We start from the raw sequence: 15,037 nt of genomic DNA, 5'->3' as shown, positions 1-15,037 counted from the left end.
TTAAAAACGACTATGACAAGCTGGAGGGATGGCTCAGTGATTAGGAGCACTAGATACTCTTCCAGAGGGAGAGAAAATTATCTATTTGCCTGAAATAATGGCTTAAAGTAGAAATGCTCACCAACTAACATGTTATATGTAGAAGTGACTCATTTGCTTCATGAAGTCACAATTTCACTGTACTATTCGCACGGAAGCAGGACTCTCTTAGTCCATGCTTCTGTAACTGTTTATGGGGGATGGGAGACAACAAGGGGGAGAGACTAACACCTTAATAAACACAGAAAAGGATACCTCAGAAATAATTCAAGCATTATCCCAACCCTTAGTTTTCTGCTTAAACTTTCCCCTCCAAATGCTATCATTAAGTAACCCAATTATTTTCATTACTGTTTATTTCATAACAAGACAACCACTATCAACTTAGCCCCAAAATTAAATTTCTAAGACTGGGGATGTGGCTCAGTTGGTAGAGCATTTGGCTTAGCAGAATGAAGCCCTGGGTTCAATCCTTAACGCTATATAAAACCAGGCATGTTAGCACGTAGGCTGGTAGTCCCAGCACCAGGGTGGTAGAAACAGAAGGATCCGAAGCCCAAAGCTGTTCTCAGTTACACAGCAAGTTTGAGAACAATCTGGCTAAATGAGACACTATCTTAAAAAAATAAAAAGAAATAAAAAAAAAAAAAAAAAGAAAACCAAACACACGTATATCCCCCGGAAGCACTAAATATCATATGGGTGATTTATCCATCTATAAGTATCACATTTCTGTTAAATTCTCTTATGTTAAATTTACCAACATATATAATAATTGAAAAATATTTTTTCAATAAAATTTTCAAAAAATAAGTACATTTTCTCAATTAGAATTTAAGGCTAGGGTAGTGGTGGCACACACCTTTCGAGCCAGGCAGAGGCAGATAGATCTTTGAGTGTAAGTGTAGCCTGGTCTACAGAGTGAGTTCCAGGAGCAGGACTACCAAGAAAAAACTCTGTCTCAAAAAAAAAAAAAAAAAGAAAGAAAAAAAAAAAAAAGATAGATCGATCCTACATACATACATACATACATACATACATACATACATACATAGAATTTATGACTGATGCAATTATCTCTAAAAATTCTTAGAGATGGGGGAGGTTGGAGAGGTGGCTCCGTGGTTAAGAGCACTGGCTGTTCTTCCAGAGGTCCTGAGTTCAACTCCCAGCACCCAAATGGCAGCTCACAACTGTCTGTGACTCTAGTTCCAGGGGATCTGACACCTTCACACAGACACACATGCTGGCAAATACCAATGCACATAAAATAAAACTAATTTTAAAAAATTTCCAATATGACCAGACACTGTGGTTATTTTTACCCCCTTTCTGCACTTTCCTGCCTTCTGCTTCCTCTCCTACCTAATAGTCCTCCTTCTTCATAGTGTCGCAATAGGAAGAGCAAGCACACACATAACTGTGCACTGTAGCCAGAGACTAAAAAAAGGAAAATGCCCCTCCCTCCCCAACACACATACACATCCAAACCTGGGTCATCCTATGGTCATTAAGATGGTTTGTATATGCTTGGCCCAGGGAGTGGCACTAATAGAAAATGTGGCCCTGTTGGAGTAGGTGTGTCACTGTGGGTGTGGGCTTTAGGACCCTTATCCTAACTACCTGGAAGCCAGTATTCTGCTAGCAGCCTTCAGATGAAGATGTAGAACCCTCAGCTCCTCCTGCACATTGCCTGCCGCCATGTTCCCACCTTAATGAAAAGGGACTGAACCTCTGAACCGGTAAGCCAGCCCCAATTAAATGTTGTCCTTATAAGAGTTGCCTTGGTCATGGTGTCTCTTCAGAGCAGTAAAACCCTAACTAAGGCAGTCATGCTAACCCCTTTCTGATGCAATAAAATGACATATGGCAGTCCAGCCATTCCTTAGTAAAGAGAGGATCATAGCAAAAATCATGGTTTCTATTACTAATGTCAAAAAAAAAAGCATCCCGTTTAACAGTTTTAAATGAAATGACTGAATATTTAGACCCACATCAACTAACAGGTTCAAGGACAAGTTTAATTATAACCATGAATATAACCTCTGACTCACACTGGCCCTCTGTGTTTGAGGAGGTTTATGACTGACAGTATAGTATTTCAAGAGAAGACTGTGTGGGTGGGTGGAGCAGTGAAGGTTAGGGAAAAGCAGAGTCACTGGGAGGGAGATTCGAGTCACTGCTACTTCACAGGTCAAGGCCCAGAACTGAAAACAATCTCTTCTTCCTTTCCTTTCTGCTTGATCCACTCTCGTCCATGTCAAAGAAATGGCAGACCGGACGCCACATTCCAAGCAGGACCTTCGGAAGGAGCCTTCTGAGTCCAAGCCTGCCTTATCATTTCAATCAGAGCCTTAATAAGCTTTTCTTACCAGCACGTGTCAACTAAAAAGCACTATGATGGCAAACAAGGAACATGCCTAGTTAAAGCTAAACAAAACACTGGAAGAGAAGCTGAGGCAGGAAGAATGACAAGTTCAAAGCCAGCCTGGACAGCATTGTAACAGTCTCTCGAATGCACGTATGCATGCATGCATACATACATACATACATAAAAAGAGACAAAGCTGAAACTTCAAAGTGTTCACAAACATTTCACTGGCTTACCGTGATCAGTGCTCCTGCCCTAGACTGTACTCCCCCTCCTCATTCACACTGTCTAGCTTACTGATTTTCCTTAGGAAGATTTATGCATTTGCTCTGCTAAGAGTTACACAGCATCTTTCAGTTCTAGGACTGGGAAAGAGAAGGAAGGGGTCTTCTGCTCCTCCTGGGAGAACGAAGCTCAGTTAGCTTGCTGTGTAATTTGACAAACTTCATTTCAATCAAATATCTACTAAGAGCTCAGTATGTGCAGGTCTTAGTCTATTATTTCTCCAAAACCAATGCATGAATTATTTCTTATCAGCTCCAAACTTCCGTCCTCTAAATACTTAATAGCAGGCTTAAATATTTTAAAGGGGAAAAAAAAGTCCACTCACAAAGGTTGTAATCAGAAATGACCTTGTCACAGACGGTGGGCTAGACTACAAGTTTGAAGACAATACTTGTGCTTTTGCTAAGGCAGGGGATTCTACCAAAACAAACAAAAAGTTCAAAACATGGGCTCTGAATTACTAAAATATAAATATATTTGAGAATGAATGGAAACTGTACCTATAAGCTAATAAATACCATCTGGGCTAACATAAGCCCTACCTACCAGGTACGGCTCTCAGAAACCGCAAAACTTCTGAAAACGAAAACACTTAAAGCAGAGTCTGCATCCAACTGTAAACCACGCATAGGAAACACAGCGCCAGTTCGCATGCATAGCCATCAAAAGTCCTGATGGAGATCAATAGTCCTTACAAGGGCATTATTATTTCTGAAAGATATCTTCACAGCTACCTTACTTTTGGAAGAACACATTTCGATTCAGGAAAATGAAGAAGCACATAAGTCGACAACCTCCTAAAAGCAAGGCAGCGACAACTCCAAGGACCGCCAGGGCGCGATGGGCTGGCTCTGCGCCGAGGGCGCACAGGGGATCCGAAGAAGAGACCCTCTCGTCCGCGCCGGGCTCCCCCGCGCGCGCAGTGTCCAACTCCCTCGCCTGGGAAAGTTGCACCCAGAGCCATCCCCGCCCCTCGGGCGCCGCGCCGTCGCCATGGCGACCGCCCCCACCCCACCGCGACGGACCCCATAGCTCTGCAGCCCGCGGTGGCCTCGGGCTCCGCTCCCAGCGCCGCCGGGATCGGGAATACGGAGCCCAGACACCCGGAAGGCGGGCGCGGGGAAGGATGCGGAGTGCGAAAAGGCGCGGTCGCCCGCCGTTCGCGGGGTCCGCGCTGGCCCGGGCGTCCTCACCCTTCACTTTCCCGAAGGTGCCGACGCCCAGCGTGTCCCCCAGGATGTAGTGGCCGATCTTCACCCGCCCGTCGTGCTTCTGCTTCTCGGCCGTCGCCATCTTTCTCCAGGAACTGAGTCTGCGCATGGCGCCGCGGGAGGGGGCGGAGGGGGCGGGCAGGGCCGTGCCGGGGGCGGGCGGGCGCCGAGGGGGTGGGGACGCGGGTGCGCCGCGGTGGGGCGCAGTCGCCGGCCGCCGCCCGCGCAGGCCCCGCAGTCCCCGCAGCCGGCCGCCGAGCGCACTCGCTCCCCCTGGCGGGCTAGGCGGCGGGGCGGCGGGAGCGGCGCCGGTACTCGCCTCGGCGCCCCGCATCCCTCTGCGCGCGCCTGCCCACCTGCGCGCGGGAGGGCCTCCCCTGCAGCGGAGCGGGCCGCCGTCTCCCCTAGTTCACTCGAGGGTCTGCGGGTGAAGAAGATACAGCCCCTCTGTAGTTCCCAGGAGGACCATGCGTACTCTTGCCCGGGGATAGTGCGGCGTGCTGTGAAACAAGACAGGGGACACCGCCCTACCACTGTCTTCTAATCTTGATTTTCATCTCCCTGTCATCTGGAAGCCAAGGATGTTTCCACTTGCACTTTTAATACTTCCCACTGTTTAAAAAAAGAAAACTCTGAGCCAGTAAATTACTATTGGACACCGCACAGCTCAAGCAGCCTAGAGGGTCTTCCTAGGAAATTTACTACCCTCAAATTTCCCCGATGGAATGTGTGTGAGTTATGTGTACTCCGGAAAGAGACGTGTTATCCCGAAATTATGGTGTATCGAAATTAATATTGTTACATTTTCAATAAAATGTATATTTTCAGTGCACTAAAAAAAGAGAGTATGTTGTTTTTATAAATGGGGCCATAGCATTTCACCAAAAAGTATGTTTATTTGAAATAGGATTTTGAAGTGAATCTGTTACTCGGTTCTAACGATAGGCAAAATAAGGGTATTATCATAAACGTATATAAACAGATGCCACCCTTCGATTTTTTAGTTTGAATTTCTGTCGTTGCCAATGGAGAGAAAGGTCAGTCTCCATGACGGTGTACTTTTTTTAAGAGCCTAGAAATGTCATTTTTCTTTGGGATGCAAAAACTCCCAGTTTTCCCATCTTCTGGCTTATGACATTAAAGCAATGTAATATTAAGCACTTTGTTCCAAGGAAACCTCTTCAGGGGAAAGAAATCCACTTTAAGCTTAGAGCAGTGAGTGGTTCTCAACCTTCTTAATGCTATGACCCTTTAATGCGGTGGTGGTGACCCCTCTCCCACCATAAAATTATTTTCAACGCTACTTCATAACAATTTTTGCTACTTTTAGTAATCACAATGTAAACATCTGTGTTTTCTGATGATCTAAGGGGATTGATACAGTAGGGGGTCGCGAGCCACGGGCTGAGAAACAACTTCTTCTAAGTAGAAACCAGTAACTGAGAACAGTCGTGGCTAATCAATTCCCTATTTTACACGTATTACTATTAGGCAGAAATAGCTCTGGATTCTCTTAAGGAGGGGGAAACCCTTTAAATTCTCCCACCCCATGAACTGACATTTTAAATTACTTCACATTTGCATCCTGGATAAGATTTAACCCAGGAAGGTTCTACTGTTTATTTTAATCTACAAGAAATAAGTGGTCTCAGGCTGTAGCTTTTGGTAGGGTGCTGGCCTGGCATGGGCTAAACCCTGGGTTTGATCCCCAGTAGCATGAAAAGTGAGCATGATAGCTCATGCCTGCAATTCCAGCACTGGAGATTATCACCAGTGAGATCAAATGTTCAAGGTCATCCCCTGCTACCTAGGGACATTGAGGCTGATTTGAACTACATGAGATTCCCAAAACGAACACAAACTAAGGCAGGATAAGTGGCTCAGTAGTTACAGGAACACAGCATAGAGCCTGAAGACCTGAATTGGAACCTGGAATTCACATGGTTGAAGGTGAAAATGGACTCCCAGTTAGGTTATCCTCTGACGTCCACATGTGTGCCTACGATACACTTGCGCACAATAAGTAAATGCTTACAAAGAGAAATAATCACAAAACAGTCCAGTTACATCAACAGGATGGTGTCAAGGAGCAGAAGGAAATTTTTGGTAAAACCACTTGCCAATTTTTCCTGAAACTGTGAAGCCTTAGGCTGTGCTACTGCATCAAGCACAGAGGCACACTTGTTTAGCTCCAGCACTCCGGAGCAGAAGCAGATGGGACTACATGGAGAGCTCCGGGTTAGCAGGACTGAGACTGTCTCAAAGGAAAAGCAAGTTTCTGGGGAGTCTGGATTTAGATTTTGGTTTTAGATTTGGGTTGGTTTGGTTTTTTACAAAATGTTATTATCAGACACAATAATACTTAACACATAGAGTACAAAGTCTCAAAAATCCTAGGATCAAAATAAAATACTCTGAGAAAGTATAAAAACAAATGTTTAGGGGTTGGGGATTTAGCTCAGTGGTAGAGCGCTTGCCTAGGAAGCGCAAGGCCCTGGGTTAGGTCCCCAGCTCCGGAAAAAAAAAAAAAAAAGAACCAAAAAAAAAAAACAAATGTTTATCAAAAACCTTTGGCTTTCCTTCGAAACATCTTACGTCAATTTGACACTTTGATTTGCCTTTCCATAGTCTCAGTTACAAAAATGAATCTAATAAATAATACATTTTAAAATTTGTAATTCAATAACATTTTGTTGTTTAATCTGTCTAAGTAAAAGATACTTAAGTTAAAATAAATTAATAAGTGTATCCTGGTATTATTTTCACGTTTGGATTATTGCTTTTATTGCTGAAACACAGTTATGGTTTATTTTTATTTTCATTTATTATGTTTTATTGTAATCTAATTTTATGCTCATTCTTAGTTTGGGTTTTTTTTTAAGATTTATTTATTTTTATTTTATGTGCATTGGTGTTTTGCCTGCATGTATGTCTGTGAGAGGGTACCAGGTCCTCAGGAACTGGAGTTATAGACAGTTGTGAGCTGCCATGAAGGTGTTGGGGATTGAACATAGGCTCTCTTGGAAGAGCAGCCAGTACTCTTAACCCCTGAGCCATCTCTCCAGACCCTACTTTTTAAAAAATGTCTTTAATCAAGCCTACATTTTCTAATTGTGTAGAAGGTCTGAAATAGTAAGTCAGACGGTTAGGCAGGAACTTAGAGATTGTCTTATCTATTCACCACAGCTCAGACTTAAGCAGCTTTACATGCTCAGGGTTTTGAAGGTTTTGTTTGGAGGGACTTTGTTGTTGTTAAGGTTCTCTCTCCCTCCCCACCTCCCTCTCTCTGTGTGTGTGTGTGTGTGTATGTGTTGTTTTGTTTCTCTTCTTCTGGGTTAAAACTTGCATCCAACTGAGTGTCTGAAATAGTAAATAAGCCTTCTATAACTCCTTTCTTCTCTTTCCTTTCTGGTTTAAAAAAAAAGTTACTAACACCTTCATCTACCTTCCTTTCACTCATTCTCTCGCCAATCCATCTCCAAAGCTTCACTTTCTTTCAACTCTTTTTAATTACAGTCACTATGAAGATTGACATTTTTCAACGATATGAAAAGTCATGGTCCCTACCGTTGAAGATGGTGAACGGTATGATATTTTACTGAAAGAGTGCTTTGTATTTCCCTGCCTTCAACCATGAGGGCTTCTGCTCAACAGTCTTCCAGCTTGGAGGCAAAGATAAGTTAGCCTGTGGCTAACATCCAGCTGCTGACCTATCAGTTTAACTCCAGCCCGTTTCAGCAAAGCATATTGGAGTATAAGCCAGCAGGAATTACATAGAAGTGGCTTGAATCCACTCTAGTTTAAGAGAAGATGCTATAAACTGCAAGCCTGCTTTAGTACTATGGCATTTATTAACTCAAATGAGATGGGTCCTGATGAAAACACACAGGGATGACCCAGCACTGGGGGAGCACAGTGGAAGAGCACAGAGACTGGCTGCTTACTCGACGGTTTCTCTCTCTTACTCTCGAACCTATTGGTGCTTCTAAGACATCCTGCCTCTTCTTGGTCTTTTCTTAATCACTCTATAGTTAGTAAACTTATAGTTAATAACAATAAATATTAAGACTCTATAGTATGTTGCTTTTTATATTACCTCAGTGTCTGTCAGTAACTGTAGTAGCTGAGACAGGACAGTAAGATAGGAAAAGGGACTGTAGAGATGGCTCCCTGATGAGGGCATTAGCGACCTAAGCCTGATAACCCAAGTTTGATAAAAAGCAGGATGTGAAAAAAAAAAAAAAAAAAGCAGGATGTGCCTGAGAGATGGTTCCTTGTTAAAAGTACTTATTGTCTGTCAGAGTAGAGAGCCAGCTGACACCAGCATCCAACCCTCTCTGCTAATCGTGGACACAATGTAACCAGCTGCCTGGTGCTCCTGCTACCTTGCCTTCAAAGCCTAGTAGGCTGTACCTCCAACATGAGAACCAAAATGAACTTTCTTCCCTAAGATGCTTGTCTTGGGTATTTTGTCTCAACAATGAGAACAGTCACTAAGGCTGCTTCCTACTTTTGTTGTCAGATAAGCCCCAGGATGTTTCACTACATTTAGATATTACTGACTAAATGTATGTATGCCCAAATTTTATCTTTTGAAATTCTACCTTTACTGTGATTATAATTCAAGAGGCAATTAGGCCATGGGGGTAAATTCCACAGTAATAGGATCCATGCCCATAAAGTCCACAGAGGGCCACCATGTAAGATGACTACACAATCTTACAGTCTACTTTTTAGCAGTGGGTCCTTACCAGAACTTGGATGTCAGACCTCTAGTCTCCAGAACAGTAAAAGATAAATTTCTGTTGTTCATAAGCAACCTGACCTAGTGATATTTGCTTATAAAAATGAATTTCTTCAACTTGTTTTGTTCCCTGCATCAAACAGTTTTGACTAGATTCTCCAGCATACACCAACTGGCGCCTTATAAGTTAATTCAATTTTTCACAATTTCTTTTTGAAAATAGTATCAGATACCATAAGTAAAAAGCTCAGTCTCATTGGACCACCTCCCTTCCCAGTTGCCAGCCATACAACTTAGGTTAGGGCTTGTATTTCTATACATTAGAACCATAGCCTACAATCCCTTCCTCTAGTTGTTAGTTTTCCACAGCTCACCAAAGAAAGCAGTTTACTTAGCAGTTAATTATAAATGATATCACAAAGGACCCATTCAGATGCAAGCGACAGATCCGGCAAAGAATTCAGGAAGGGGTACCCAGTCCCGCTCCTAGCGTACTGCCTCAGGGAAACCATAAATGTTCAGCAATCCATACCATGTGCTTTACACTTTCCTGGATTCTTTATTACATGGGCAGGAGCAATGGGTTCAACTGCTATCTCTTTGTGCTCCACAGAGGCTGGGAGAAGGGTGGATAGTGTCAATTTTCTGATTGTAGGGTTTGTTCCTTTGGTTAGCATGCTCCATCATTAGATTATCCCAAAATCCCTTTATTAGAACAAAAAACTGTTAAGATCATATACATGGGAGATTGTGGAGGTGACAGGAGCTCAGTAAGGAACGGGGTTCATAACCAAATATTAGACAAAAGATCTTTCTGGTGCCTTTTTCTACAGAAGGGTTAGAAGCTGTGAGCCAGGAACTAAGTGCAAATACCAAATACCTCCTAGTTCACCATTGCAGTAGCCCCCACCACGGAGCTGGCTGTGCCCCCTTAGTCTTCTCTCTGTTGTGATGCTCTCTCAGGCATTTCCTAGTTTTGGTATCCTTGCCAGTGTTGTGGACTCTGGTATGTTTAGAATATCTCACTAAAATTCACCTGGTGCTCTTCTCACAGCTAAACTGCTGGAAAGCTTGGAGGAACGTGTTTTGCCTCATCGCACATGTTAAAATCACATCTTGTCAGCGGGATTTGTCCTGTTAACCTTGACCTTGGTTACCTGGCTTTGTCACATTCCTTCTTATAAAATTACTCTGTTTCCTCTTTCCAATGTCTGGAAAGAAATCATTAATTAAAGTTCATACTCAAGAACTGGAAACAGAGGGCTGGAGGAATGGCTCAGCGAATAATTGGGTAAGGAAGCATACTGGTCTTCCAGAGGACTCAAGTTCAGCTCCCAACACCCATAGCAGGATGGCATGCCCGGAGATTAAGAGCATTTGCTGCCCTTCCAGACGACTTGAATTCAGGACCCAGCACACTCACAAGGTTGCCTAGACCTGTATCTGTATTGCAATTTCAAGGAATCTGATGCCTTCTTCTGGTCTTTGAGAGCACCTAAGTATACACACACACACACACACACACACACACACACACACACACACACACACTAAAGTAAAGTATTCAAAAAATTGGAAACTTGTACTCTTTCTTGTGTAGCTTTTAGTATCCACTGAGCATGTGGGAGGCTGAATGGGAAAGATCACAAGCAGGACTCAGACCAGTTTGGATTACAGAAAATGGTTTTTTTGAGATGGCATCTTAAAAAAAAAAGGTGGATTATCATACATAAATTGTTTTGGAATTCTTTCTCTCCTCTCTCCCATCTACTTATTACTTAAGCAAGCACTCTCCTGACCCACTATTGAAGCAGAGTCCCACTGTGTGACTTTGATTGTCCTTGAACCCAGTTTGTTCCCCAGTGTAGTGGTTTAAATGGGGATGGCCCCCAGAAGCTCATATATTTGAATACTTGTTACCCAGATGGTAGAATTGTTTGGGAGAGATTAGGAGGTGTGGCCTGGTTGGAGTAGGTGTGTCACTGGGAGTTGTCAGCTCTCAGCCACTGCTCTAGCACCACACCTGCCTGCCATGCTCCCCAACATGACGGTCACGGCCTTTAACCCTCCAGAGCCATGGGACCTCAAATCAAATGCTGTTTTTTAGAAGTTGCTGTGGTCATGATGTTTTGTCACAGCGATGGAGAAGTAACTAAGACAACCAAGCTGGCCTTGATGTGGCAGTGGTCCTCCTGCCTCTGCCTTCTAGTCCCAGTATGACACTCGTGCATCACCGTGCCTGTCTAGTTATTTATTGACAACAGTGTGAATTGATGGTTATTTAAATTCAATATTATTTTTTGTTGCTCAGATTGTTTCAGCTTTCACTGGAGACTTTTATATCCTTTTTATGTCCTTCACTAGTTTTAATAGTTTCCCACTTTTTCACTTTCTGCTGTTCTGGGATGCTTCAGACTCATCTTTTGTAGTTCTTGCAATTGGCTTAGAATCATCTATTTCTTGGACAGTCTTAGTCACTTCTTTTGTAGACTGGTATTTGGTACTGAGCATGCTCATTGCCTCTCAGCTAAAAGAGCGGGGAAATAGGTGTATAATAAGTATATTAACTCATAAATCTACCCATATCTCAAGTAGTCTATGTAGATACCCATTGTCTTCAAACATGAAGGCAAATTGCTGTTACCAAACCACTACAAACTAGGTGACTAACAAGTATCAAAAGTTCATTGTTCATGGCTCTAGAACGCCAGCACATTCACTGTGTGGCAAGAGCCTGTTTCCTGATTCTCAGTTGATGACTTCTTGCTATTGTTTCACATGGTAGAAATGGCCAAGAGCCATCTGGAACTTCCATAGAGGCAGGGATACCATTCTTAAGGACTTCACTCTCATGGCCCAACCACTCCCTCCAAATCACTGGAGCACTGGTCATTAGACTTCAACATGTACGTTATAGAGAGATCCACATATTCAGCATATATGACATTACGGTAGTTACTTTTCTTTTGTTGTAACAAAATACCCCAACAAAAAGTAACTTATGGAAGAAAGGGGTTCTTTGCCTCACAGTTCCAGGAGAATAGAGTATTCTATGGCAGAGACGACATAGCAATAGGCAAGGAAGTCATGGCAAAGGGAACAGGAAGCTCCCGTGTTTCATCATCTGCACATAAGAAGCAAACAGAACAGGAAGTAGGGCCAGGCTACAAAGAAACCTCAAGGCCTGCCCCAAATCATATACTTCCACTAGCTAGGCTCCAGCTCCTCATGTTACCCTAGCCTTAGGAAACAGTGGCACTAATGGGAATCACGTATTCAAATATGGGAGCCTATGAGGGACATTTCTCTTTCAGAGACCACAATCCTTATCTGTTGGGTTTGGTCTGTTGCTATGTATTCAAATACTAAATTCTGTATCCCAAGATCTGGTTGTGTCAAGATGAGCAGATTCTCACCATGCCAGCCTTTGTCGTGTAAACCTTCCCCCAAAAATTATCCCTGATTGGTTAATAAAAGTGGCTGACAGCCTGTAGCTGGACAGAAAAGTGGTACATGGGGCAAAGACTCCCAGGCTCAGGGTTGGAGGTAGGGACCACAGGGGAGAGGAAAGAGAAGAAGGAAGTCAGTCACCATGAGGTGATATGACCATAAGGGCTGGTCTGAACTAGGAGCAGTGCAAACAAAATATATGACAAGTGACATATTGGGGTTCAAGGCATGAAAACAGAGAGAAATAGTGTACAGGGTTGATATCTGCCTAGCTCCTGTGCATTAAACCTTATTATAATTCTAAAGGTTTCCGTGTCTTTTATTTGGGAAATAGCTGGTTAAAAAGGAACTGCCGCCATGCCATATTGATTTCCAGCATTAGTTATTAACCTCAGGATATTTAAATCAAATTCCATTTGCCTTCCGACCACTACACCTATTCACAACAATCTAATTGACATATTACAATGGTGTAATTGATCAAAGTTACACTAAATACCTCTTCCAAGAGAAAATATTCTAAGGATCTGAAAAATGACACAATTTGCGTCCTGCCAGTGTGACTAACACCTTGACCAACTGGGGAAGGAAGGAGTTGGTTTAGTTTCTGCTTCCAGGACACAATCCATCATTGAGAGAAGTTAGGGCAGAGAGTCAAACAGGGACTGAAGCAGAATCATGAAGGAATAATTCCTATTACCCTACGGCTTGCTGCTTATGCTTATCTAGTTTTTTTTTATTTGTTTTTTGTTTTGTTTTGTTTTGTTTTGGCACAGCCCAGGACTACCTCCCTAGAGATGGCCCTCTGTGACTGGGCCTTCTTGCAAAAATTACTAATCAAGAGACTCTGCCCACATAAATATGCACAGGCCAACTTGATATGGGCAGTTCTTCAACTAAAGTTTCTTCTTCATAGCTTGAAGGGGCTCGAGACCCCATATGACAACAATGCCAACCAACCAGAGCTTCCAGGGACTAAGCCACTACCCAAAGACTATACATGGACTGACCCTGGGCTCTAACCTCATAGGTAGCAATGAATAGCCTAGTAAGAGCACCAGTGGAAGGGGAATTCCTTGGTCCTGCCAAGACTGAACCCCCAGTGAACGGGATTGTTGGGGGAAGGGCGGTAATGGGGGAGGATGGGGAAGGGAAGCCCTAGGAGGGGAGGGGGAAGGGTTAGGGGGATGTTGGCCCGGAAACCGGGAAGGGGAATAACATTCAAAATGTAAATAAGAAATAGTCAAGTTAATAAAGATGAAAAAAAAAAGACCATTGTAAAATTGAAAAAACCTTCATGATGGAGGATTGTTACTCTCTGATCGGTCAATAACGCTGATTAGTCAATGACTGGGTGGTGAAGAGAATAGGGCTGGACTTCCTCCCAGCCAGGGGGAGGAAGGAAGGAGAGTAAACTAGGTGCAGATTCCCCACAGGGAGAGAGTTCGGGAGACACCTGGAGCCCAAAGAGCCAGATCAGTCCTAAAATGCAATTATCACTGGGATTTTGACTAGGAAGAAGCCAGATTAGTTTAGAGGATTAAAATGGGGTAATACTGCTCAGTTGTTGTGTCCTTAAAGCTTGTTAAATAAATATACTAGTCTCAATTATTTGGGTGCTAACCTAGTTAAGAGGAAAACTGCAACAATACAGCCACTAGCAAGTCCAGAGTTTTCCTTTTCCTCTGAAATTCACAGTGTACAGCCTAGTGGGCATCATCTGTATTGAACTCAACATTCTTACATTCTTTTTTTTTGGAGCTGGGGACCGAACCCAGGGCCTTGCGCTTGCTAGGCAAGTACTCTACCGCTGAGCTAAATCCCCAACCCCCCAAAATTTTTTTTATTTTGTTTTTTAGTTTTTAAAGATTTATCCCAGGGCTGGGAATTTAGCTCAGCGGTAGAGCACTTGCCTAGCAAGCGCAAGGCCCTGGGTTCGATCCCCAGCTCCACAAAAAAAGAAAAAAGAAAAAGAAAAAGAAAAAAAAAGATTTATCCCTTTATTATATATAAGTACACTGTAGCTGTCTTCAGACACACCAGAAGAGGGTATCAGATCTCTTTACAGATGGTTGTGAGTCATCATGTGGCTGCTGGGAATTGAACTCAGGATGTCTGGAAGAGCAGTCGGGTGCTCTTAACTGTTGAGCCATCTCTCCAGCCCTTTGAACTCAACATTCTTATCTTCCAAGCTCCCACACAAACAACCCATTACTCCCTGAGCACTCAATGACTTTTCCAACTTAAGATTCTAAATATTTTTACATCCCCACCACCCCCACAAATAACAGTCAGTTTCATCAATCAACACTCCACTCTGGGTGCCAATTTTTGTCTTAGTTACTTTTCTGTTGTTCTAATAATATAGCCCAACAAAAGCAACTTAAAGATCAAAGGGTTTGGTTTGAATTACAGTACCATCCTGGGGAAGGTGGGACAACAAGAGGGAAAAGAATGGTGGCAAGGCTATACATCTTTAAATCCTGCCTCCAGTGATGGACTTTCGCCAGCAATATTGCACCTCCTAAAGGTTCCATACCCTTCCCATAGAGTGAAACCAACTGTGGATCAGGAAATATGTTTCTAATATTATATGTTATATATACATATTCATAGTTAGGGTTTCTTTTGCTGCAACAAAAGCACCATGATCAAAAGCAAGTTGGGAAAAGGCTTATTTGATTTATACTTCCAGATCATAGTCCCCACCTGAGGAAGTCAGGGCAGGAAATCAAGTAGGCCCGGAACCCAGAGGCAGGAGCTGATGCAGAGTCATGGAGGGCTGCCACTTACTGGCTTACTTTTCATGGTTGACTCGGTCTGCTGTCTTAGAGAAATCAAGATTACCAGCAAAGCGAGGGAGCCACTCACAATGGGCTGAGCTCTCCCCATCAATCACTAGTTGACAAAATGCCTTACAGCAGGATCTCATGGAGG

General features: G+C 43.2%; 1 protein-coding gene across 3 annotated transcripts in view; it reads right to left on the bottom strand.

Annotated features, from left to right (window-relative positions):
• The window catches only part of Prkaa1 (protein kinase AMP-activated catalytic subunit alpha 1), a 35,685-nt gene extending 31,661 nt beyond the window's left edge, over positions 1-4,024 (bottom strand). For 2 of the 3 annotated variants that reach the window (XM_039103097.2, XM_063282506.1), the window contains exon 1: positions 3,889-4,024. Coding sequence is in view for 1 of the 3 variants with exons in the window: in NM_019142.3 (NP_062015.2) it covers positions 3,889-4,015 (127 nt within the window). In the remaining 2 variants the exon portion in view is untranslated. 3 annotated transcript variants of the gene reach the window in all.
• Positions 4,025-15,037: the final 11,013 nt, after the last annotated feature.

Source organism: Rattus norvegicus, chromosome 2 (genome assembly GCF_036323735.1).
Source record: "Rattus norvegicus strain BN/NHsdMcwi chromosome 2, GRCr8, whole genome shotgun sequence".
In the NCBI taxonomy this organism is placed as follows: domain Eukaryota; kingdom Metazoa; phylum Chordata; class Mammalia; order Rodentia; family Muridae; genus Rattus; species Rattus norvegicus.
Note: the sequence above shows the minus strand (reverse complement) of the source record. Positions and strands in the feature narration are given on the sequence as shown.